At 32.1% G+C, this 27,103-nt stretch overlaps 1 protein-coding gene across 2 annotated transcripts; it reads left to right on the top strand.

Moving 5' to 3' along the window:
• The first annotated feature begins 5,904 nt into the window (after window positions 1-5,904).
• LOC143074364 (chitobiase-like) lies at window positions 5,905-25,896 on the top strand. Of its 2 annotated transcripts, none has more exons than XM_076249855.1 (8): window positions 5,905-5,985; window positions 13,794-14,523; window positions 16,052-16,482; window positions 16,884-17,621; window positions 19,393-19,630; window positions 20,423-20,675; window positions 21,061-21,201; window positions 22,226-25,896. In XM_076249855.1, exons 2-8 carry the CDS (start codon window positions 13,818-13,820, stop codon window positions 22,302-22,304), a joined length of 2,586 nt encoding a protein of 861 aa, XP_076105970.1. In that variant the 5' UTR covers window positions 5,905-5,985; window positions 13,794-13,817; the 3' UTR covers window positions 22,305-25,896. The 2 variants fall into 2 exon arrangements, with proteins under 2 accessions (XP_076105970.1, XP_076105974.1); XM_076249859.1 differs by lacking the exon at window positions 5,905-5,985 and adding an exon at window positions 6,512-6,662.
• Window positions 25,897-27,103: the final 1,207 nt, after the last annotated feature.

The following is a 27,103-nucleotide window of genomic DNA, read 5'->3' on the forward strand; positions in this document are numbered from 1 at the left end:
ACAAGATGAAACTATGTCTTTAACTTAATTTATGTAACCATGGTAACAGTGATGTTCTTTGAACAATAAGCCTAATTTTCAACAACATGCTTCTTTAAAAAAAATTATTAGGTGATAATCTAATTGTTCAATTGATCAACATGTTAAAAAAAAATTTAAGTGTTAATCTAATATTTCATCAAGTTAAAAAAATATAATTAGGTGATAAATCAATCTTTTATATTGAATAAATTACTCATGAGCATTTATCATGTTTATATCAACTAGGAGTGGAACCTTAGCTCTTAGTTCCTACATTGTCCTTATGATATTTTTTGAGAATTTGCAAACCATCTGCACAAATAAAATAATATAGTACCTGTAATATGCAGCTATATTTCAAGAGGGGGAGGGGTCGTAGGGGTCCTAGGCCTGATCCCCAAATTCTGGGCTTTAAAAAAACATGAAATTACGAGGTCCCAAATTAAAAGAAATGTAAATCCGAACATCCCGAAATTCGAAAAACGAATTCCCAGATCCCAAAAGGATCAATCCTGAAATCTCAAGCTAAAAAACACCCGATCACGATGTTCCGAAAAAGGTCCTCCCCCTACCCCCCTCTTTCAACATGCCCCATTTATTGTTCTTTATGTGTTCATACATGTCATATACAGTGATATATGTTGTTTCAAACACCTAAACATATTCATATAAAAACTTGAATTGTTTTATTGATCCGATGTACAAAATGTACAATGATGTGATTAAATAGTAATGAAATAAAAATATACACTTGTAATGTTTATTAGAAATGATTAGCCATAAGCATGATAAGGATTTTTATAAATATTTCAATTCCATTTATACTTGCTGACAGCATGTATCATGTGTACTATATAACAACATGAACAACTTTTATTTACTTTCAAAGTCTTAGAGGTACAGATGTACTGTAGTCAAATTGCAGTGGTTCAAAGACTCATCATCCGCCAGTAACAGCGTTTTTCTATGTTGTGATGTTATGCTATTGTTTCAGAAAAAGGTAGAAGGTTTGGTACCATTAAAACGTTTAATCCCGCTGCAAATGTTTGCACCTGTCCTAAGTCAGGAATCTGATGTACAGTAGTTGTTGTTTGTTTATGTAATTTATATGCGTTTCTCGTTTCTTGTTTTTTATATACAATGTAGATTAATATTAGACCGTTGGTTTTCCCGTTTGAATGGTTTTGGGGCCCTTTATACCTTGTTCTTCGGTGTGAGCCAAGGCTCCGTGTTGAAGGCCGTACATTGACCTATAATGCAGGGATCTCCATGGATGAAAATTGAACGAAGAAGGAACTTTCACTATCACAAACCGTGTCTACGCCGTACAGTGTAGCGCGATCAAAACTATTTCATCCCTCCACATAAGGATTGGTGAACATGCTAATTCTTTGCTTATTTAAATTATACTTATTTGAATTTTCATGGACACGGTGAAATTCAATAGTCATGAACCCATTACCGGTATGGCTGATTTGCAGCAACAACAAAACGATCCGTACGGGTTATGTAAAAGGTTAAAGAGTTTTGTAAATCAAACGTTGACAAATGAAAAAGTTTTTAATGACTTTATCTAGCAAATTGATGCTATGCAACATGCATCTTTCGAGTCTAAATAGAGACCGAAAATGCGGCTGTATCAATTTGATTGTAAACTACGAAATGAAATCGGAATTATGATACGATATTTTTTACAGGAAATATTAAGTTTTTTAACTTTTAAAGCAATTCTATATTATCGTTACAATACAGCAATACTCGTGACTCTTTTCTTTGTAACTGGATTATTAATTTATTTATTTAATCTTTATTATCATAATTATAAGCATTTGCGGAAACTTAATTGAATAATTTGACAAATGAATCGTCTATCTTCAGATAGTATTCTCCTGTCTGGTTTGTTGATCTACCTGTACAAGCTCAGGTCTGTGCTTTGCTTTTGCGCCAATTGGCATTTCATTTGCGCCATAAACCATATTTCATTTGCGCCAAAATAAAACCTTTCAATTGCGCCATTTTTACAGGTAGATACATAATTATGTTCAACTTTCTTTAACAGTTTACAATTTACACATTAGTAAACAATAATGAATTCAGAATTTTTTTTCATTTTTTTACTTTTATTGAGAAAAATTGCGACAGCGATAAATTAAGAGGGAAAATCAAACCTTAGTTTTAAATTTGACAGTATTATTCCTTTAAAGCATTTCTTGAAACTGTCATGACTGTAGTTAGGCAGCAACCATTTGATTTTCTGGGGGGGGGCTATGGTTTTTTTTTCTGTACAAACTTTTTTTTTCGCCTGCGGCAAAAAACAATCTATTTTTTTCGCGACAAGTCGAAAACAATTTTTTTCTTTCAATTTTAGCATTACATATAGTGGCAGCTGAGGGTGAAACAAACAATTTTTTTTTCTCAGAATCAAAAACAAATTATTTTTTTCTCCAAAAACTGGAAACAAACTTTTTTTTCCCAAAAAAACCATAGCCCCCCCCCCAGAAAATCAAATGGTTGCTGCCTTAATCTTTTGAACTGAATTTTAATGTGCGTATTATGCGTTTACTTTTCTACATTGGCTAGAGGTATAGGGGGAGGGTTGAGATCTCACAAACATGTTTAACCCCTCCGCATTTTTGTGCCTGTCCCAAGTCAGGAGCCTCTGGCCTTTGTTAGTCTTGTATTATTTTAATTTTAGTTTCTTGTGTACAATTTGGAAATTAGTATGGCGTTCATTATCACTGAACTAGTATATATTTGTTTAGGGGCCAGCTGAAGGACGCCTCCGGGTGAGGGAATTTCTCGCTACATTGAAGACCTGTTGGTGACCTTCTGCTGTTGTTTTTTTCTATGGCATGATGGTCGGGTTGTTGTCTCTTTGGCACATTCCCCATTTCCATTCTCAATTTTAATCATTAATCTTCCATCTGATTAACAATCACATAATGCAAAAAATTGTCCCCACCAATCCTTACCATCCTTTTCTGGTATGGAACCTTGTGGTAAAATTTTAGAGAGATCCATACAACGAAATTCCACAAGATATTGTTTGGTAACTTGAAAAATGCTTATTAGGGCCCCTAATTCCTAAACTGTATACGTAAGGACCACAACCCCCAAAATAAATACAATTGATTTTTTTGGTTAATTTTTGTACCATGTCATTAGGTAACAACTAATAGTATCATAAATAAAAATTGCAATAATTATTTTTTTTAATTTTTGATGAAACTTGTGTACCCACAAGCCTCCTTTAATGTATTATAAAAGGTACATTACAGCACAAAGTTGAACTTGAAAATTATAGTTGTATCATTACTGATTCCCCACTGATTTTTTGTTGACTACTATGTTGACTTGATGAACCATCTCAGCACCTTTTAGGCTTAATAACTTAATTCGTACTACATGACTCTTATCATGCTTATTGTGAGGTAAGCTGGCAGGAGTGAGAGTATATATATCAGGATATAACAAGGTTAAGGTTTAGTTAATGTAGCTTCTTTAACAGTTTGTCAGGTAGTCTTAAATCATGTAAATTCCTTTTAAAAATGAACCACTAAATTATAAATTTAAAATTATAATTGGCTATCATATACATGGTAAGAACAGATATGAAATTGATTTATAATAAAAGCTAATTGTTCCAATCTTTGTCCTTTGGTTAATTGTTAATTCAGAAATTATTGCATGCATTTATTACATGTATTGTGATTTTATCATTTTAAACTTAAATGCCTTTTTAATTTTTAAGATTTTGAGAAAAATACTGTTTAACATGTTTAATTCATATATAATATTTTAAAATGAGAGTTTAATCTATTGTGTTTACAACTCGGTTGCATTTTTCACAATAATAAAAATCACACAATATTTTCTGAATTTACAGTCATGACAGTATTGGTCATGTTGATAGCGTACATCATCGGCAATCATACCTCATTTTTTTTTTTTATTTTCATAACTTATTGCTTATTGCAAACACTTAAAATCTGTTTTAAAAGAAATATTTACCAAACTTATTACTTTTTCTAGGCCTGTCCTGACCAATATAGCATGTATAGCGTATAAAACCAATATATTTGTAACCAGAAATCACAATGTCTGTGTACAAGTGTATAATCCACCACTCGAACCTGGGACATCTGTGTTACAAAAAATAGGTTTAACCGACTGAGCTACAGAAGTACTTCCCTAGCTCAACTGCATATGGTTGAGTAGTAAATGTATTTACTACCCAAGGGCAGCAATTTAGCTGTCAAAATGAAACTGTTTATCTCAAGACTTTGGGTAAAATATAAGGAATAAGTATGACTTTATACTATGAATTCGATGTACATCATGTACATAGAAATACTAAGATGTGGTATGAATGCCAATGAGAGACAACTTTGCATCCAAGTCACAATGTGTAACAAGAGGCTGTCACAGTGAAAGCAAACCATATTTTCTGGCTCTGGCAAAATAGCGATTTGTATAGAGTTTTGATATTTTGCCCTTCTTATTTCAGATTTTTGATCAGGTATGTTTGATAGAGACAGAAATTTTGCCTTGCAATAGGCAACAAACAAGTTGTTGCAGGTGTTATTAACATAATTAACCATGTGAACATGCTGAGAGCGTGACACTCTCACTACACACCCCATTCTGACTAGACTTACAAATGTAGCTCAGCTGCATACTTGTACTTTGCTCAAAGTTGATGGTCATACCATTCAAGTCACAAACGCAAAAATAAAAAAATAAAAAATATCATGAGTCTTTTCATCTCCTATTTCAAACAGACAACGGTGGATTTTTTGGCAAATAGCCCACCAACCACTAATAGACCACTTTCAACTTCATCCATCACCGGAAAAAAACTCGTCAATTATGTGCGCCTTTATGACAACATTTACCAGATAGAGGGGATCGCCTGTATATCTGCACTATTAACATTCATCAAGCATCTTACAATGTCTTAGTGATCGCCACTGTACAGGAGAAATAAGAAATAATGTTTGTTTTGTAAGTACCTAATCACAATTCCCTAATGACAGCAGTGCTGATTGTCAATTAGGATAATTTGTGCAATATAGCATTATAGTTTTCCAACCACTAGCTCAACATAGGAACGGAAGTGACGATGCCCCTTAACTCATGATGTTCACTAAAACCAGACGGAGATGCATCGAACTCGAATATTGTCTATTATGCTTTTTAAAAATGTTTTAAAAAGACATGTTTTTAGAGATGAATTATTATGATTATTAAAGTATAATATTAAAATTGAACTGTCTCAAGAGGAGAAATATTGTAACAAATTTTTTGTAGTGGTGGAATCTCAATTTATATTTGTTGTACAATATTATATTGTATGACGTGAGAAGGTCAACACTGTTTAAGTGGTGCAGTTTGCCAAATACGGATGTTTTTTTGGTCAATTTTTGTTAATTAGTAAATTAATTATCAAATAATGCCTTTACAATGTATCAATAAACTAACAATTTTGAAAATAGTTTGTAAGGACCTCTTCCTCTTTCACAGGTAAAACCTATCATATTATGTAAGTCTTACATTTTAAATCGGCTAAAATACACTTTCGGTTTACATCGCCATGTTGTCGTCAATAAATAACTTTGTTCGTACACCCTTGTTCCTTCTTCATACAAGTTGGGAAACAGCTAGACACGGTATTTCAACCCGAACGTTCATTTTGTTCGATTGGAATCTTTTGTCTCATCTTTACAAGAACTAGAATTAAAATTGAAAAAAGTCTTTGTTTTGGTTGTTATTTAAAAACTAAAATATCCAAATATAAAAAAAATATTTTTTTATACTTAAATAATGCTTATAAAATATAGGTTGCGAAATAAAGACATCATACAGTGCAAATCAAGCGCACCTGGAGTTTTGTGGTTATCGGTGGTTATGTCCCCTTTGATACAGAAATGTGAGAAATGAAAGTTTATTTTTTGGATTGATAAGGTATTGACAAACATTTTTTGGGATATTTGATCATATTTGTATTCTACAAATAATAACTTTTATTATTACCAACGAAGCTGTTTATTTTATCCCTACCCTGGTTGTCACAATAATTTAATGAATAAATACGGAGGAGAAAAAGGGGGGGACAGGCAGCATCGAGAAGTTTGCCAATTCTATCATTGATTTCGAAAGAAACGAATTTAAGGCTCAGCTGATAGAATGTATAGGTGATATCACTTTGATCACCAAAAACCTTGACGAGGGCCATCAAGCAACATGGCATCAAATTAAACTGACTTTTTTCCTTTTTTCTCCCCAGAAATTTATTATCTAGACTAGACAGGGACTTTCAGTGGCGGATCCAGAAATTTTCATAAGTGGGGGCCCACTGGCTGTCTAAGAGGGGCCCGATCACTTCATGCTTCAGTGATTCCCTATATAAGCAACCAATTTTTTTTCTCAAAAAGGGGGGGGGGTGCCACCTAACCCCACCCCTAAATCAGCCTCTGACTTTTTATACTTACCAGTAGAATTATTAAACTGTCCATTGCCTAGATGAGTTTCCAATTATGATTTTATGAATGAACTGCACATGTTGGGCTGTGTCTTTCAAGAGAACATGTGTCATACATGGTCATATGATATAATTGTGACATGACTCTGAAAGCAGAAAGGTAACTGGTTCATTTATTCCATATTTATCTGACTTATTCTTCATATTGAGGTAATTCTTAGAAGAAAAAAGACATGTTATTTCACATAAAAAGTGATATATTATTTTTTATTATAACTAATATACATGTATTTAAGGGGTCATCCATAATTGTCAACCATTTTCCAAAGTGACTACAAAACGTACACTTTGGGGGAAGGGGTTAAAAAATTAACATTTTTACTGTATGCTTTTCCGAAATTTATTTCATTTCCGTAGGGAAGGTCGATGTTTAAAATCGAGAATTGGCTTGGGTGTGTTTCCCTTCTTATATTTATTATTATTTTCACTTGATGATATTTATTTCGATATCATAATTCTCCTCAATCCGGATTGAACGATTAAAAGATCAAATCATATCTATACTATTAAACGAGAAGACCTTAATTTGTGTGTCGCCTCTGTGTCCTATATGTAACATGCATAGTCGCATTTGTCATCCATTCTTATGATTATTCAGGTTGAGGTAACGTTATTTTGGAGAAAAACGACAAAAAAAAGGAATCCGGATATGATTCCGTCATCGGACTGACTTTTAGTCATAGATAAGACTTCCGGTTTGAAACATGCACAAATAAATGTACAACCAATCGTATGATAGATAACAAAAATGAAAAATAAATAAGCCAATCAGAGCATTCTCCATATCATGGTGTTTTGATCGCAAGAACCACAACTATTATACCTCCTTAAGAATATAAAGTACTAAATGGTGGTCCCGTTGCCGGCAATGCTATTTTTATACGACCGCAAAAATTTTAATTTTTCGTCGTATATTGCTATCACGTTGGCGTCGTCGTCGTCCGAATACTTTTAGTTTTTGCACTCTAACTTTAGTAAAAGTGAATAGAAATCTATGAAATTTTAACACAAGGTTTATAACCACAAAAGGAAAGTTGGGATTGATTTTGTGAGTTTTGGTCCAAAAATTTTAGGAATTAGGGGCCAAAAAGGGCCCAAATAAGCATTTTCTTGGTTTTCGCACTATAACTTTAGTTTAAGTAAATAGAAATCTATGAAATTTTGACACAAGGTTTATGACCACAAAAGGAAGGTTGGGATTGATTTTGGGAGTTTTAGTTCAAACAGTTTAGGAATTAGGGGCCAAAAAAGGGCCCAAATAAGCATTATTCTTGGTTTTTGCACAATAACTTTAGTATAAGTAAATAGAAATCAATGAAATTTAAACACAAGGTTTATGACCACAAAAGGAAGGTTGGGATTGATTTTGGGAGTTGAGGTCTGAACAGTTTAGGAATTAGGGGCCAAAAAGGGGCCCAAGTAAGCATTATTCTTGGTTTTCGCACCATAACTTTAGTATAGGTAAATAGAAATCTTTGAAATTTAAACACAAGGTTTATGACCATAAAAGGAAGGTTAGGTTTGATTTTGGGAGTTTTGGTCCCAACAGGTTTTTAGGAATAAGGGGCCCAAAGGGTTCAAAATTGAACTTTGTTTGATTTCATCAAAAATTGAATAATTGGGGTTCTTTGACATGCCGGATCTAACTGTGTATGTAGATTCTTAATTTTTGGTCCCGTTTTCCAATTGGTCTACATAAAGGTCCAAAGGGTCCAAAATTAAACTTAGTTTGATTTTAACAAAAATTGAATCCTTGGGGTTCTTTGATATGCTGAATCTAAAAATGTACTTAGATTTTTTATTATTGGCCCAGTTTTCAAGTTGGTCCAAATCGGGGTCCAAAATTAAACTTTGTTTGATTTCATCAAAAATTGAATAATTGGGGTTCTTTGATATGCCAAATCTAACTGTGTATGTAGATTCTTAATTTTTAGTCCCGTTTTCAAATTGGTCTACATTAAATACCAAAGGGTCCAAAATTAAACTAAGTTTCATTTTAATAAAAATTGAATTCTTTGGCTTTTTTGATATGCTGAATTTAATCATGTACTTAGATTTTTGATTATGGGCCCAGTTTTCAAGTTGGTTCAAATCAGGATCCAAAATTATTATATTAAGTATTGTGCAATAGCAAGAAATTTTCAATTGCACAGTATTCAGCAATAGCAAGAAATCTTCAATTGCACAGTATTGTGCAATAGCAAAAAATGTTCAATTGCACAGTATTGTGCAATAGCAAGAAATCTTCAATTGCACAGTATTGTGCAATAGCAAATATTTTCAATTGCACAGTATTGCGCAATAGCAAGAAATATCTAATTGCATAATATTGTGCAATAGCAAGAAATTTTCAATTGATTGGAGTTATCTTTCTTTGTCCAGAATAGTAGTTGAATCAGCTTAAATCATTGTTTTATACAATGCACAATGTATATTCACTTTTACTACCAACTGATAAATTAAAACACTTTACCATTCAGTGATAACAAGCACTTTTTGTTACATTTTAATATTTTATGATGTATTTAAATGAGTAGTTATTGTTGCAAACTCCATTAGAAATTTGAATTGAGATCAGTTTTGAAAAAAGGGAAAGGGGGATGTGAAAAAAAATGGTGGTGGTGGTGGGGGGGGGGTTAATTTTTCTCATTTCTGATTTCATAAATAAAAAGAAAATTTCTTCAAACATTTTTTTGAGAGGATTAATATTCAACAGCATAGTGATTGCTCAAAGACAAAGAATTTATTTTAAGTTCATTAGACCACATTCATTCTGTGTCCAAAACCTATGCTGTGTCAACTATTTAATCACAATCCAAATTTAGAGCTGAATCCAGCTTGAATGTTGTGTCCATACTTGCCCCAACCGTTCAGGGTTCAACCTATGCGGTCGTATAAAGCTGCACCCTGCGGAGCATCTGGTTATCAATTATCTCCTTAAAAGGCGTTTTTAATAAACTAATTACGGAAAAACTGCTGTTGTCTAATTGAAGCTCGATATCTACTTGTGATTTTACCGCTCTCAAATATATATGGTCCCATGGCTTTTCTTGGTGAATTTTGGGGTCTTTCACGATACCTTACGATTTCGCAGAAATTTTCCCTAATTTTGATCAACAAAAAAAAAAATGTTTCCGGGCCTTCATCATATACATTTAAGGACAAATTTGTGCTTGCATGAAACTTCATCCATAATGCTTTCCAAAAGAAAAATATATAAATGATATAACAAACAATTACAGAGAGCCATCTATTTTTATGCCCCACCTACGATAGTAGAGGGGCATTATGTATTCTGGTCTGTGCGTCTGTTCGTCTGTCTGTTCGTTCGTCTGTCTGTTCGTTCGTCCGTCCGTCTGTTCGTTCGTCCGTCTGTCCCACTTCAAGTTAAAGTTTTTGGTCAAGGTAGTTTTTGATGAAGTTGAAGTCCAATCAACTTGAAACTTAGTACACATGTTCCTTATGATATGATCTTTCTAATTTTAAAGCCAAATTAAACTTTTGACCCCAATTTCACAGACACTGAACATAGAAAATGAAAGTGCATGTTTCAGGTTAAAGTTTTTGGTTAAGGTAGTTTTTGATGAAGTTGAAGTCCAATCAACTTGAAACTTAGTACACATGTTCCTTATGATATTGTCTTTCTAATTTTAATGCCTAATTATATTTTTTATCCAATTTCATGGTCCATTGAACATGGAAAATGATAGTGCGAGTGGGGCATCCGTGTACTTTGGACACATTCTTGTTCCCTTCATAAAATGGCTGTGCCCATGTAATTTTATTTGGTATATTGTAACCTACATAGAAGACAATTATTTTTCGCTTTTATCTACATGTAAACTACGATTATACTATTTTAATATATAGACTCTCTGTATTCTGTCTACTGTTTTCTTTTGAAATGTTTACTATTTAAGGGGTCATATCAGTTGCATATATATTAAAATAAGTAAAACATGTGACACAACCAATCGTATGATGGATAACAAAAATGAAAAATAAATAAGCCATTCAGAGCGTTCTCCATATCATGGTGTTTAGATTGCAAGAATCACAACCAATGCTTCCTTAGAGAGGACAATTATTTTTCGCGTTTCATATCATAGTGTTCAGATCGCAAGAACCACAACCATTATACATCCTTAGACATGTTAGAGAGGACAATTATTTTTCGCGTTCATCTACAAGTAAACTACGATTATACTACTTTGATATATAGAGACTCTCTGTATTCTGTCTACTGTTTTCTTTGAAATGTTTACTATTTAAGGGGTCATACCACTTGCAAATATCTTAAAATAAGTAAAACATGCTCAACTTCATCTAAAACTACCTCGATCAAAAACTTTAACCTGAAGCGGGACAGACGGACGGACGGACGACCGAACGAACGCACGGATGCACAGACTAGAAAACATAATGCCCATAAATGGGACATAAAAAATTATTGTTGAAAGGGAAAATAGTGATTTGGCAAAAATAAAAGTAAAGTAGAGATTAGAGAGAGGCAGGACCTTTTTTCGGGGCGTCAGGATTTGGGGATTGATCCTTACGGGATCCAGGAATATATTTTTCGATTTTGGGATTTCGGGATATGAATTTCTTTAAATTCTGCATCTCGGTATTTCATGGTTTTAAGCCTTTGATTTCGGATCAGGACCCCTCCGACCACCCCTCGAATCAGCCTTAGTCGGTCTTAGTCATTTATACATATTCATATCCTACCATTGGGATGTTAATAAGGCTCTCAAAAGAAAAAGCACTGATGGATTGTCCTAGAAGCATATTTTATTAGACTTATAATGGTCTATATATAAGCACAAATGAAGCAGTTACATTTATTTCATGTTTTAAACGGTGCATTTTTAAAATTTTATTTGACTTTTACCAAAAGAAGCGTTGTAGCAAAGGAGAAGAATAGTTGTGGTCTGAGGCCAGACACACGAAAATAATTGAATTTAACAGAAAGGAAACAAATATCGGACTTTGGAAAAAGAGAGAGGGCTTTCCTGAAATTCTCCATACAAATGTACATAACAACCGTTCACAAGCTGTATATGCCCGCGATTTCACGGGTGTTCTAGCTGTCTAGTGAAAACTAAATCTTTCAAAAATGTGAACTAGTAAAATTATTTAAACAAAAAGTTTGCAAGCATTTCTCAGTACCCCTGATTGTCAATTTCACCTGCTTTATTACAGATCGTTATCGTTTCACTTTGTTTAATAAACAAAATCGATGGAAACACTAAATTCTTTGAATGTTTTGATTTTGACAAGACGCCATTTTATAAAAAGATTTTTAACTGGTCTTTCGATTAATTTCCTTGTAATGCATTCCAAAATAGTAAACCAGTAAACCGGAAGTAAACTTATTTTCTTAGTATAAGCCTCCTTTAATTAGGAGCACATCAATATGAAGTTTAACCTTAACTTAAAAAATATCCAATATATGTACACGTTACAGTATTATATACATAAACGATAATATATCCATGAATGGCAAATTTACAGGGACCTTTTAAATAGAAATACAGGCGGGAAATTTAAAAACTTAAAATGTTTTAAAACATTACACTTTTATTGATTGCTGTCTTGAGCTCTGATTCCATCAACAACTGTCAGTCCATACTTTACCAATGCAATATAACCATGCATTTCCCTTTCTTTGATTCTTAGCATAATTTATGTGCCCTTTTGTTAATCTTTTGCATGCTCTAAGTGCCCTTTTTCATTGGAGTTGCCATTCCCACTGTGTGATAGGGGAAACACTAATCTTTGTACTTTTTATTTATTCTGACAAAACACAAGCATCACAGATAGATGTCATCAAATAAAACAGTCAGATATATGTTTTAGTTTATTTTCAATGCAAATTTCTATATTAAACTAAAATATAAAACAAACAGGATCTTCTTTTTATTAAGAATGATTGATTCCTCTCTTGAAATCTGAAAATGGTTGATGTACACTTTTTGAAGGAGGGTGGGGGGTCTGAAAAAGTGTATGTTTATAATTTGTACACTTTGGAAAATGGTTGACAATTATGGATGACCCCTAATTGGTGTAAGAAATATGTTGGGTTTCTTTTTTAAATACATGTAAATTTTAAGTTTGAATTTTTAATTAACCTTTATTGTTATAAAAACAAATTATTTATCAAAACCTGTTATTTGCATGTGGGAATAGCATGAATAGAAAGAATATGAATTTTTAAAGAATGGGAACCAACGAAAGACACCTGAAGAAATATCTTATCTTTGTGACATCTTTTTTATTACAGGTGAAAACTATATCTTAATCTCATTATACATGTTAGATTGGTAGTGATTCAATTAACTTTAATGGGAAATATTTGAATAGATGTCAACAATCATGATAACAATAATTAACAATTTACAGGTTTACCAATCACCTGTATATTGCCCTTGAACATGTTGAACATCATGAACATGTTGAAGCCACAATAATCAAATAAATGATTAAACATGTTAAATCACATAAACTAAAAAGAATATATATTTAGACTTTGACAAAATATGAGAAAAATGATATTGAACTACATTTTTATGTTGATTTTGGGAGTTGAGATCCCAACAGTTTAGGAATTAGGGGCCAAAAAGGGGCCCAAATAAGCATTTTTCCTGGTTTTCACACCATAACTTTAGTATAAGTAAATAGAAATCTATGAAATTTAAACACAAGGTTTATGACCATAAAAGGAAGGTTGGGATTGATTTTGTGAGTTTTGGTCCCAACAGTTTAGGAATAAGGGGCCCAAAGGGTCCAAAATTAAACTTTTTATATTGTGCAATAGCAAGAAATTTCAATTGCACAGTATTGTACAATAGCAAGAAATCAATTTTTCTCATTTCAGATTTCATAAATGAAAAGAAAATTTCTTCTAACATTTTTTTGAGAGGATTAATATTCAACAGCATAGTGAATTGCTCAAAGGCAAAAAAAAATTTTTAAGTTCATTAGACCACATTCATTCTGTGTCAGAAACCTATTCTGTGTCAACTATTTAATCACAATCCAAATTTAGAGCTGAATCCAGCTTGAATGTTGTGTCCATACTTGCCCCAACTGTTCAGGGTTCAACCTCTGTGGTCGTATAAAGCCGCGCCCTGCGGAGCATCTGGTTAATTATTATCAGAAATATATACTTGATATATGTACTAACATGACTAAATCATTAACTTATATTTATTGCTTTTTGCTTTTGTAGACTTTTTGTTGCATACAAAAAAAGATGAACCAACAAGAGCTTGACGAAGTAGCTGAAAAGTTGGACATAAAATACAGTGTTCTGGACAATCTTGAGGATGGAAAACTGACATACACAGCCAATATTGTTTTCAAAAACTGTAGTTCAGTAACATTAGATCATGAGAAGAAATGGGCTATTTATTTCTGTCACATACGAATGATAGAACCTCCCATTCTTCCAGATGAAGAAGCTATTATTGTCGCTTCAGGGATCAAATTCAGACATATCAATGGATGTTTGTTTACACTTGAACCTATCAAAACTTTCAAACCACTCGGTAAAAATGAGACGTTAGAAGTTATGTTCAAAGCTCAGTATTATTCAGTTGCAAGGTCTGACCTTATGCCAAATTGGTATATCACATCAGAAAACCTCAAACCTAGAGTGTTAAAATGTACTAGTCATGATGATTTACAATATGTGCAGTCCTTTGACGAAGAGGGAAAATGGAAACGGTTTTCATATAAATTAGATAACGGAACTTTAAGATTGGATAAGTATAATCCATGGACACCCCAGGAGAGATTCATTAAAAATAAAATTGAAGACCTGAAGAAACCTGGAAAGGATGTAATACCAACCCCTCTTGAAATGGATATAGATAAAGTCAAGGACATTGATTTGTCCTCTGGTAACTGGATTGTATATGCTGGAAAAGAAGTTTCCAAAGAGGCACAGATTCTGAAAGGTAACAGAGACTACATGTACATTTTGGTCTTTTCTTGTCATCAATGTAATTTGAGCACATTCATGACATTGTTTGAGTTTTTGATAGCGCTCACAGTTGAGACATATAGCATATCATGCATGTGCCATGTCATTTTATATAGGTTTTAAAAAAATACCTGATAAAATATATACTCATGAATACACCTAATCGCAATTTATTCCATTCTGGATAAGTTCTAAAATTACACAACTTTTTCATCCAGTTGAAGCTATCTGGGACCCTGTTTAAACAATTCACCATGCATGATACTTTTTAATGAGGCATGTTCAAACTACCGTAATAACTTCAAACAAAATATTTTTATTACTTCAATTTTAATTTCGAAAAGTGGATCATACTCTATTAAAGTTTCTTGATGATCGCTTTCTAAAGTATTTCCTCCCTCAGCTCACTACTGATGACCTCTATTTTCAGCGACCTGACCCAAACAGGAAGTTGTATAAATGACTGGTTTTCCCGTATTGGACTAAATAGCAATAAGGTGTATGATAAATCCATGCAAAACTCACCAAAAATTTAAACATACACAAATGTAGCTGTGTATTTTAAAACATGTTTGATCGTTTGTAATACAAAAATAACTAAATTACAGTCTTTTCTTGACTTTAGGAATAAAAAAAACACAAGAATTGTCATTATCACCTGTCCTAGGTGGGTGTGAAACCAGTAGACAGATTATTTTGAGTTTTCTTGTTTTTAATCATATGTATAGCATATACATCATGTACATTGTACATATGTGCTGAGTAAATGACATAAACGTATTAAGCTTTTTAAAAATTCATAATTTTATATCAGTATTTATTTAAGAATTGAATGCTTCTTTTTGTAAATTTATTGGGGTGTAAAAGCGTTGACCGAAGTACATTTGCGCTTCATTCTAAAAATGTGCGCACGGTCAACGCTTTTACAACCCTATAAACAGGGTTCTCGCTAAGGATTTTTTAAGGCAAGTCCAGGGACTCGTCATTTTTAGCCATGATGAGTCCAACAGAAAGAAGAAAATATTTTATTGCAATATAATGTAATATTTTAGTCTCCATTTCCTAACAGAGCAATGTAATGACATTTGTGTTTAACTGTGTTCAGTTTATACAAAATATTTCAATCTTGATGCATCTGTGGACTCACCAGTTTTGAAAATGGTGAGTCAAGACAGATTTTGATGAGTCCAGGACTCATGGACTCGCCTTAGTGAGAACCCTGTATAAAGTTACAAAAAGAAGCATTCAATACTTATAATTACATTTTTTAGCTATGATCATGAAAACACGAATTTTATATATATTTTTTATTGAATTCACCTGTGCACTTTATTGTTGGACCACATGTTATCATGAATGAAAAGTTGTATTGAGCAATGCAACTGCTTACAGAATAACACGTGATGTGCAGTTAGCCAATCAGAATAAAGTATTATAATGAAACATACATCTAATGTAATTATATTAATTTATACCTTATTTAAACAAAATTTATTTTACAGGTAGTGTTAAAATAGATGTTAATGTGAAAGAAATGAATACAAATGACAATGCAAGATGTGAAAATGTGATAACCTTGAAATTAGGACAAGTTTTCGACGGCCAAAATTCTGAAGCTTATGCCTTGACAATCAAAGATAATCCTCCATTGGTTGAAATCATTGGAAACCAACCATGTGGGGTATTTTATGGTGTACAAACTCTGTTAGCATTAATTAAAGACAATAGAATTCCACTAGTGAAAATAAGAGACTATCCACGCTATCCTTACCGAGGGATGCAACTGGATGTGTCGAGAAACTTTCACAGTAAAGCTCAAGTCTTAAAGCTTTTAGATGTGATGGCCATGTATAAAATGAATAAATTCCATTTCCATTTAACTGACGATGAAGGATGGAGATTAGAAATTCCAGGATTAGAGGAACTCACTTTGGTAACTTTAATATTCAAGTACAAGTGTTTAACATAATATCGTTCATTGTATATCATGTATATACTGATGAGTAATAAAAGTTTAGCAGCAAATTTGTGAATTCAATATTTATGAAATAAACCTTAATTAAAGGTTCAATTTTTACTTCAGAAAAATATTCTGAAAAATATTATTCTGAAAAAAAACTATTTCCACAACCATGACAACTTTTTAAAGATTTTATTTAAAGTTTTATTTTGGAAGTAATTTTTACACAAAATCATGCAGTTTCATGTCTCAGACTCACATCATGGTATATCAGACCCTTAAACATGTTAAAGCATGTAAAATGTAAACACTGTAATTATGCTGTTATCTGTATTGTAAGTAATTATAACTATATGAATTACATCTATTTTCAGGTTGGAGGTAGGAGGGGTCATGATCTTTCTGAGAGATCTTGCATCCTCCCAATGCTTGGTTCAGGGCCAGATTTTGATACATCTGGAACAGGATATTACACAGTTAAGGAGTACCAGGAAATATTACAGTATGCTGTTGATCGACATATTGAAGTTATTCCAGAAATTGATATGCCTGGACATAGTCATGCCGCCATTAAAGCAATGAGAGCAAGATATCTGAAATACATAGACGAAGGGGACCTAGAAAAAGCTAAAGAATATGTACTGACAGATTTAGAAGACTCTAAGCATATCTTATCTTGTCAGTTGTATGCTGAAAATTCCATGAATCCTGGTCTTGAATCAACGTACAGATTCATTGAAAAAGTTGTTGTAGAAGTACAAAAAATTCATGAGGATGTTAGTCCATTAAAATTGTTTCATTTTGGGGGTGATGAAGTTCCCTATGAATCATGGTTAGACTCCCCTGCTTGTAAAAGACTAATTGACACAAAAGAAGTTAAGAAGTTTAGTGAATTAATGGAATATTTTATCAAAAAGGTGGCTAAGATTGTTGCCCAGCATGACTTACATTTAGGAGCTTGGCAAGATGGGGTGATACATGATGAAGTACGTTTAGAACCAATGAAGAGGGACTCTTTTCCTAATAAGGAAGTTGTTGCCTATGCCTGGCAGAATGTTTGGGAATCTGGTTTATCAGGTTGTGCATATAAACTTGCCAATGAAGGTTATAAGGTAAGATTGTATGACCAGGTTTTATCATATTCCTCTGTTCAGGTTTAAAGAAAATTCTTCCTAAATAGCTTTGTGACCTTGAAAAGATTGGAACGGACAGTACAAACTTGACAAATGTATCAAGTTTGACCTTATGCTTCCAATGCAGTGTTCTCCCCAGGCCGTTTTAGTGTCGCGGTACCGCGACGCTATATTTTCTTCCCGCGACGCTATAATAATTTCCGCTACGCTATAATTATTTTGAGGATGATATTTTTCTCGTTTCTATATGCATGATATAGCAAAGCCATGTCCTAAATTTTGATCTTTCACCCACTTTCATCTAATTATCCAGCAATGGCGGACAAATAGCGATAAGGTGTATACCATGTGGTCTGCAAAATATTACAGTAGTATTTAATACTTTCTTTCTCTTCCTATCACTTTTGGTAAATCGAGAGCAAAAAGTTTGATTATGAGCTAAATAAGTTTTGATCTTTCTTGAGAAAGTGATCCTAATTGGCTGTAGTTTACATTAAAACGCCATATTCATTCCAAATCTCTTGTCAAACATTGTTTATTATCGTATTTTTCATTGCTTTAGGCAGCCATTTAATATTTTAGTGTAAACTACTGGTCGGAACTAGACCAGATATGACAAAAATCCGTATTTTACGATAATAACTACATTTGCACAAATGGCCCAGTAGACAGAAAACAATGATACCTACAGAGAAAACTAAGCATTAACAGACTATTTGTTAGATAACATTGTTAAGAATATATATCATTTTGATAAAAAGAAACAACTGGGACTGATTCATTGAATACCATGAACCAATATATTTCATAGACATGATAAAGATTTTTTTTTTAACTGGGTAGGCAGGGTAACTTGGAACCACACATATATTTTTATTTGGCCCAAGAGGAAAAAATAATTCTGGAACTATAAATGAATATAGAAAACATAAACTGAGAATACTGTTATCATGGTTATAGTTTAATTGTATTCTCAGTCATGAATTCAACAATATTGACACAAAGAATAGGGTTGAAAAGAATATTTTATTCACCAAATAAGGACCTATAACATACAATAAATATAATACATTTTGTAATAAACAATAACGCATATATCATAATGGAAATAAAGCATTCTTACAACGCAACAAATTACATTGAAAAAATGCATTTTTGTTTACGCCAAATGTGATGCTATCCAAAATTTCTGGGGAGAACACTGAATGAAATTGAAATAATTTGATCTAGGAAAATTAAGTTGGCACAAGTAACATACAACATGTACAACAGTTGGTTTAACAAAAAATAGAATGTTTTGGACTGAGAAAGCAAATACCTTAAACCAAGTATCATATTTAAGCACACATACCCTTGAATAAAAGCTGCTTAGTATAGTAAAAAATGTAACTATGGTTAAGACTATTCAACTTAACATCTGTAAACTGGTATCCAATGTTCAGTAATAAGAGGTTAGTAGCTAAAATATTGTCATGGTATCCATATATATGTAGAAAACCTCATAGGCAAATATATGGTGATAAGGTAAAAGATCATTTGTCTTTCTTGTGTTAAGTGAATCCCTGCAAAAAAGAGAGACAATTCTAGGTGACTTACTCACAATGTCCTGCTTTCATTCTGAAACCTTCAGTCATCAGCAATTATATCCTATTTTACTGTGCATGTATCAGAAAGTGATTTGAACTAGTTTGCCTTGTGTGTATATCTATATTTATCTTTATAATGCAATAATTGATAACCTGTTTTGTAGGTTGTGATGGCTCAGGGTACCCACCTTTACTTTGATCACCCACAGGAACCTGACCCAGAAGAAAGAGGTCTGTATTGGGCTGCCAGATATATAGATACAAGAAAGACATTCAGCTTTATGCCAGATAATATTTATGCAAATGCAGATTTCAAGCTTACAGGTGATCCAATAACAAAGAGAGATTTAGACCACAATGCTAAAGATCACCATCAATTGAAAAGGGAAAAGAATATCATTGGTGAGTTTTACAACAACCATGACAGCATTGGCTATGATGAGTCTGGAAAAAAAAATATGGAATTAATTGAATTTTAGTCAAAGATATATAAATATAAACTTTACTCGAAGTCTACGGTATCTAACATGTCTAATGCTTGATTCTTAAAGAAGTTTTCAAAATTCACTTTTTCGTCCTTTTCTATTATTTGATAATGATGTGGTGTGAATTAAATTCAATGAGACAAAAACATGGCAGCTAATCAAAGAAAAGAAAGCAAGAGGTCAACATGACATAGGTATACACTCAGGTCTTCCGTAAGCATGTTAAGGAAGTTTTTATTTACCAAGAATCATTTCTCAAATTTATATTGTTCAGAAATTACAGAAAAATTTCATGAATCTGTCCAAAAAAGTGACAGAACTTTGTTTTTCAAGATCTTCAATTTACACATCTGATTAACCACAGGGTATTGTAATTTTAATCAGGCCTTTACAGCTGATAGGTACAATCCCATTCATTGATTCCAGCTCAGTAATTCAGAATCATATACATTTTTGTCTTTATCTTTTATTGATTATAGCTAATGCACATTTTGTTTATAATGTATTGCAAAATAAACAATGATAAAAGAAACTCCAATTTCACTTATATATAGGAATGTGTTGAAATGAATTGTTTAAAAATAGTTGGTGAATTAGTGAAAATGGAAATGTTTGTTTATATAGTGAAAATAAACTTCAAAGATATATCAATATTTAAACCTCATCATGAAAATTTTGAGTATTTTTTTATTATTAAAAATAATTTCAGGCATGCAAGGACAATTATGGTCAGAACTTGTCAGACTTCCAGACCAAATGGACAGTATGATATTTCCTAGATTACTTCCTTTGGCTGAAAGAGCTTGGCACAAAGCCCTGTGGGAGAGTGAAGATAAACAGGACAGCAGAAAAAGACAAGAGACAGCTGATTGGACATTATTTGCTAACAGCTTAGGATATACAGAGCTAGAAAGATTGGATAATATGGGAGTGGCTTATCATATACCACCCCCTGGTGCAAGGTATAATATTTTAATATATTAAATGTTATGATTCAGATTGCAATTATTAGCTTTTCTGGCTGAAAGACCATTACCATATTCAAACCCTATAGAAATTTAAAAAAATGAATTATCCAATTCTTTAAATTATAATTCTCAAACTTGATGAATATGAAAATATAATTTTGTTAAATTACTGTGTTAAAAGCACACATATTGTTATTTGATTTTGTTACATACTTACCAAAAATGGTATTTGTATAGAATTTTTAACATACTCAATATGAGTAGCAGCTTTTACTGATACAGATTTTGTAAAAGTCATTTACTATGAAATGTGTTATCAAACTGACATTTAACATACCAAATCATCCCCCTGTTGATGTTTTTCTCTTGTGTTTTCAAGAATTGTGAATGGAAAATTAGAAATGAATGTGGCATATCCTGGACTAAAGATGGAGTACAGCATAGATAATGGTGTCACATGGTCCTTGTATGAAAATCCAGTAGACGTCAAGGCTAATGCTGATATGTTGTTAAGAACCAAGTAAGTCTATTAATAGTATGCACTGGATAACAATGTGAAATTAAGGGCATACAACACAGTAGAGGGAGGCAATGTCTATGCAGTTAAAATTTATCAGTTCATTTTGCAACATGGCCTATAATAAGCATAAAAAGATTAAATTAAATTTTACTTTTATAAACATATCTGTTTATTCAATTAAAAGCAGTTGCAAATGAAAACGCTGTATATTTAAGCTCGTAAAATCAACTGCAGTGGCATAATAATTCAAGGCATTACACATCAATAGGTTTAAACTAGTACATTGACTATAGTATATTTACAACAGACATATTCTTTAGTTTCTCCAATCTTAATTGACTTTGATTGTGAGTTTTCCCTCTTAAGGTTGTTGGTTCTCCTCTGGCACTTCATCTCCCTCTACCAATAAAATGACGGTCTCAAAATATAGCCCAATATTGCTGCAAGTGTCATTAAACACCAATCCATCAATTTATCATTAAAGTCACATGATATGTACCCCCCTGATACTACAAAAGTGAAAAACAAATGAGTAAATCAATTTTCATACATTTACATTCTGTATTTCTTCTTAAAACACATATTCAAAGTAAGTAATGAACTTGAGAAATCCATCCCTACATTATAATGTTGACCATTTACAGAATCCTTTCTATCTTATTTGAACATGTCCAACATCCAGTTGACGACAGAGCAAACACGAGAAAACTAAAAATAACATAACTACTAAAGCATTTTAAACGAATGTGATTTGCGTACAAAGCATAACCATTTTTAAAATACAAAATTTTTTCAGGAAAAAAATATAAATACAATGGAGGCGTAATAGGCACCCCCTCTCAGACATCTATCCCAGGCAAAAATCTGCACACTAAACACACCAATAGACGTTACATCCCCAACATTCTTATTGCCCAATTAAATATATATTTTTTTTATAATGCTGAATGTTTTTTTGCATGAATATATTTCTGTGAAAAGTTAATATTAAAGGATTTAAAAAATTTAAATCTGTTCTTTTTAGATCAGCCAATGGGAAGAGAAATAGCAGACATGTGGTACTGATGATGGCGACAAAAAAGAAGGAAAATTCAAAAAAATAGTTGTTCAAAATCAGAAAAATAACATTTCAATATCAAAATATTCATGTACTAGTGATATAAACATTGATAAAACAACGCTTAAATATATAACTGTTGTATTTTGTATTTTATCAAATGGGTTTATGGCATTTTGTTCTTGCATGAGAAACTGAAAGAAGAAGGTATGAAAAGAGAGGTTATTTTGTTAGAAACTAAACAATATCATGTTTATATTTTTTTGTTGTCATTGTTGTGGTTTTTTTTTGTTTTTTATTTATTTTATTTTTATTTTTTTAAGGTATGTTGTCAAATGAATATCTAATTACATGTATAACTTGGTAGTGTCAGTGTTTTTTTGGTTAGGCCACACCAATTTAATTTCTTGTTCTACGGATTTTTGGACTCCAAAATTTGGGGCGAGCAAGCGATCTGAAAATTTTAATAAAAAAATATTTAATTTGCAGATTTTTGAGGTGAAGCTTGAAAAGTTAAGGCGAGTGATTAATTTTTTTTTGTAAACATAAAATAGTAGGTTTTGACATTTATTAAAACTTGATTTATCACTTGTACTTTGACATTTCTTTATTTTATGAAGTAATTTTTCCCTGTTCACCAAGAAATAACTGAATAATTAAATCTGGTCTATGTATGTGTGACTTACAATGAGACAATTCTCCATCCAAGTCATAATCAGTTTGGGAACAACCCCTTAATTTTATAAATATCATTTTTATGAGGGGTCAATATAAGCAGGGACTTTCTATACTAAGTAAGTAAGTATAAAAAATCCCTGATATAAGTTATAATATGACCGTGAGGCCTGGACTTTTACCATGTTAACATATTTACTTTAACAGTTCAATATTATTCAAGATAAGTGGAACCCTCTTTTAGAAAAGTGGTTTAAAATATAATGTATTTCTCCTCTTTTTGAGTAAAAAATCCTAAGTTTTCAAAGGTTTTATAGTAGCACTATACAAATTCTTGGTATTTCTATTTTCATTTCTACATCAGTAAAATGACCCCTTGTCTGAGGGAGGGTTGCTCCCAACCTGATAATAACAAACACAGGTCAAAGTACGGCATTTTCCACAGGGCTTTGATCCAGACTGTCAGCAAACAGCAAGCTATAAAGGACCCTAAAATTATTAGTGTACATAATTCGAACAGGAAAACCAACGATCTAATTTATATATCCAAACCAGCAAACGGGAAAATACCGCATCAACAAACGACATCTGCTGAACGACAGGCCCTTGAATCAATCAGGACAGGTGCATAAACATGCAGCGGCTATGGATAGTTTTGTTTCGCCAGCATACAATATAATTGCAGTTGAAGGCAAATCCTTCAGAAGTGCTTTGTACTTTATTCTAACAATGAACATTTTTTGATAGAGAAAATGAGTAAGGGGGAAAGAAACCAACGTTTTGTTCTTTACAGGTATTTCTGCTGTTATATATTTATATTGGAGCACTCCCGCTTTGGATAAATTGATTTCATGCTGAAACAAACATTCTCACAGATATTTACACAGTGTGGTGGGGTGCTTATAGGTTTAAAATCATTATATACAGGTTTAAACTGTGATTTTAAAAATAAATGTTGATATCTTTTTTATAACATTTACAAAAAAACGGTGCGGGAAATGGACATGATTACATTTCCGGATGCGGGAAGCGGGAATATAAAAAAAATAAAAAAATTCAGTTTTGAACAAAATATGTGCAGGCGGGTCCGTTGAACAAGGAATTAAATTGGCATGATTGGTGTGGCCTTAAGACCAACATTTTTGTTATTGCATTTAAAAAGAAAATTTCAGGTTTAACTTGAACTAAACGTAATTGTGTATAAGGGAAATGGGTATATATCTAAGCTATCCCATTTCATGCTTATTGCATTTAAGTAGTGAACTTTATGAGTCACAAATAACAAGAGCTCAAACTTTAGATGTGTTATGTATTAATATCTATATCGTATTGAAGAGAATATCATGAAAATAAATAGTGATTTCCTACACACTAATTTATGGTTAATTTAATAGATCGCGTAATATTTCGATTTCATTAATATTTGAAAGTTAATAGTTTAAATAGCCATTTGTGTGTTTTGTTTTTGTAAAGACAGTCATTTGTTAACAATTTGCAATTTTTTTTTTTTTTTAATTTTGAAAATTTAGTCTTGTTAGTTTAAAATGCCTAAGATATATATGATACATGTATATATTATTTTGATAATCATTTTTGCCAAAGACACATACAATAGTCTCAGGTGTACACTGACTTTTTAAGCTGGACATGTGTATACCAGAATTGTCCATTATTATTATAAGAGTCATATTGTTGCAAATTGAGATGTATAGAGATCAACAATTTTCTTTTAATTTACGAATGCTGAATAAGTATGATCTAGTTTTGTTGAGTGATTTGACAAGTGTAATTAGAAGGATATTGATTGTTACAATATAGGGATTTATTGGTTCGACAGGAGTTGTTATATTATTTTGATCACATTTATATCATAAATCATTTGCCTTTATTGATTCAGCAAGAACAGCTTTATTATTTGAATGACTACAATCTAGCTGCTCTTTTCATAAAAAAAATCTTCATAAATATTTCAGTTCAAAATATGATCAATTTTAATCATAAGATTTTTTGTGAAAAGAGTCATAATAGACTATTTATTCCTGAAAATAAGGAGAGACAATGACATGTTTTAGTGTCAGAATGGACTATTTTCTTATTCATAGTTGAAAGGAAAGAGATCTAGAGGTCATGACATGTTTAAGTGTCATAATGGACTCTTTTCTCCATGATAGTTCAAAGGTAAGAGAGACCATGACATGTTTAAGTGTCAGAGTGGACTCTTATCTGATAGTCAAACGATCAGAGAGACCATGACATGTTTTAATGTCATAATATTATTATTATTTACAATATTTATATAGCACATTATCTAATTAAAATTGCTCTCAGCTCGTAACATAAATACAATGAATGCAGTAAACAGAGGTGTTTAATATTTAAACCAGCAGTACAATAAGAATTAATTAAAAGTTTGAGCACTTACAAAAAAAGAAAAAGAACAATTAAAAAAAATATAATCAAAAGGCATCTACTAAAATCAAAAGAAAAAAGAAAAAGATAAGTGTTAATGTCCTTATAAGAAGTTAAATGTAACCACTGAAATAGAGTCTAAATAATGAGGTTTCAAAGTTTTTCTTAAAAAGTTTGATGGAATGTTCATGTCTAAGATTCCTAAGTAGACTGTTCCAGAGGTTTGCAGCAGCTTTTACCTCTTTAATAATTTAAAGGGTAGAAAGATAATGAATACATTTTAGTATAAGAATTGAGTGTGAACTCTTATAGTGAAAATGAAAAAAAATCATGATTGATCAGACTTTGGTATGGTTCACACAAGTCAACCTTTAGATAAGGTTCTAGATATACACCATTGTACAAGTGAAGTGTACTAAGATAACTACATTATACAAAACTATAATATGAAGAATTATAAATGATCTGTAATAAATAATAATTTGCTTTGTTTTCTGTTATGTCTTTCTGCTATTCAGTAATGTGACTTGATTAATAAATCATTGTCAATTGAAGTCTTGTTTTTTTCCTGAAACATCGGTAAGAAATGGTAAAATTCTTTCTTTTTGTGGAAATTTTTAACATTCCCTCTTAAATGCAATTCTGAAGCTTATTTCATCTAAACCTTGTCCGTGGATAGTTATATCAAAATTTATCTACAATATCATTAGTTAACCACTTATTTTTGTAATGAGTTCACTAGTTTTTTCCAAGTCAAACTTAAATTCTTGTTTTAATTTCGACTATATAATAATTGAACATTGAACCCCTACCATGCCGGGCAGTTACATTACAGTGGTACTGAGAACACCATTATATTTGGCTCAAATAGCGCTCCATACATTTGCAGGTCAACGTTATACCACTTATTGCGAGGTGTATGCATGTTTCCTCAATTTTACACTATTTATTGTCATGTTTCTGAGTTGTAATGTTCATTTAGAGCTCAAATACCAGCTTTGGAAATTGAAATCAGACAAAAGGTTGTTTTTTTACTGTTGGTCTTCCCTTCAAAGTCTGACAGGGCCTGTCTGAGTTCTGAGGACTAAAATTTTTACAAATAGTGTAAAGCTCAGGTTTTTAGTGTGCAGATTGAGAAATTTTCAAATTTTTGGTGCAAATTACATTCTTTAGCCCTGGTTTACCCAGGTCATTTGCACTCCCACCTAAAAACTTTTGTGATAAGGGTTAACTGTGGTCTACCCTACATGCAGACTACAGTTGGATACATCTATTAGCATCCCGCGGTCTTCCAGGTTAAGAAGAAGAAAGAACAAAAACGTCAAAACTCTAATTTGACGCTTTTTGCACATGAGGATAAATGTTGGGGAAAATTCACGGCTACCAACTCCTGCATCCTCACCCCGACCACCCACTCATGATCCCCTATCTTATATTCCAAAGATCAATATGCATCAACATCAGGGTACAGATCATTTGCATATAATTTGCATATATTTTGCAAATAATCGGAAATAAGACAGTTCCTAAAATCAATTAAGCATGGTAAGGGTTAATAATACTCATATATAGACTCATACTATGCTCCAACATTTATGGTTCAACTTCAATTGTATACACTGAAAAGTATTTTTGTGGAAAAAAATATAACTTCTTCCATATGTAATACCAAGGATATGTTTAGAAAACCTCATTTTCATGGTTCATTGCTCAGTGTTAAGGTTGGTTTTTTTTTTTTTTTTTGGTCTGTTTTTCTTAAAC

This window comes from Mytilus galloprovincialis, chromosome 1, assembly GCF_965363235.1.
Source record: "Mytilus galloprovincialis chromosome 1, xbMytGall1.hap1.1, whole genome shotgun sequence".
NCBI lineage: Eukaryota > Metazoa > Mollusca > Bivalvia > Mytilida > Mytilidae > Mytilus > Mytilus galloprovincialis.

What these genes read in the sequence shown, in the direction of transcription:
- LOC143074364 (XM_076249855.1), top strand. Translation starts at nt 13,818, where the DNA reads ATGAACCAACAAGAGCTTGACGAAGTAGCTGAAAAGTTGGACATAAAA. An exon ending in GATTAGAGGAACTCACTTTG is followed by an intron (nt 16,483 to 16,883) that starts GTAACTTTAATA and finishes ATCTATTTTCAG; the next exon opens with GTTGGAGGTAGGAGGGGTCA. An exon ending in AAGGGAAAAGAATATCATTG is followed by an intron (nt 19,631 to 20,422) that starts GTGAGTTTTACA and finishes AAATAATTTCAG; the next exon opens with GCATGCAAGGACAATTATGG.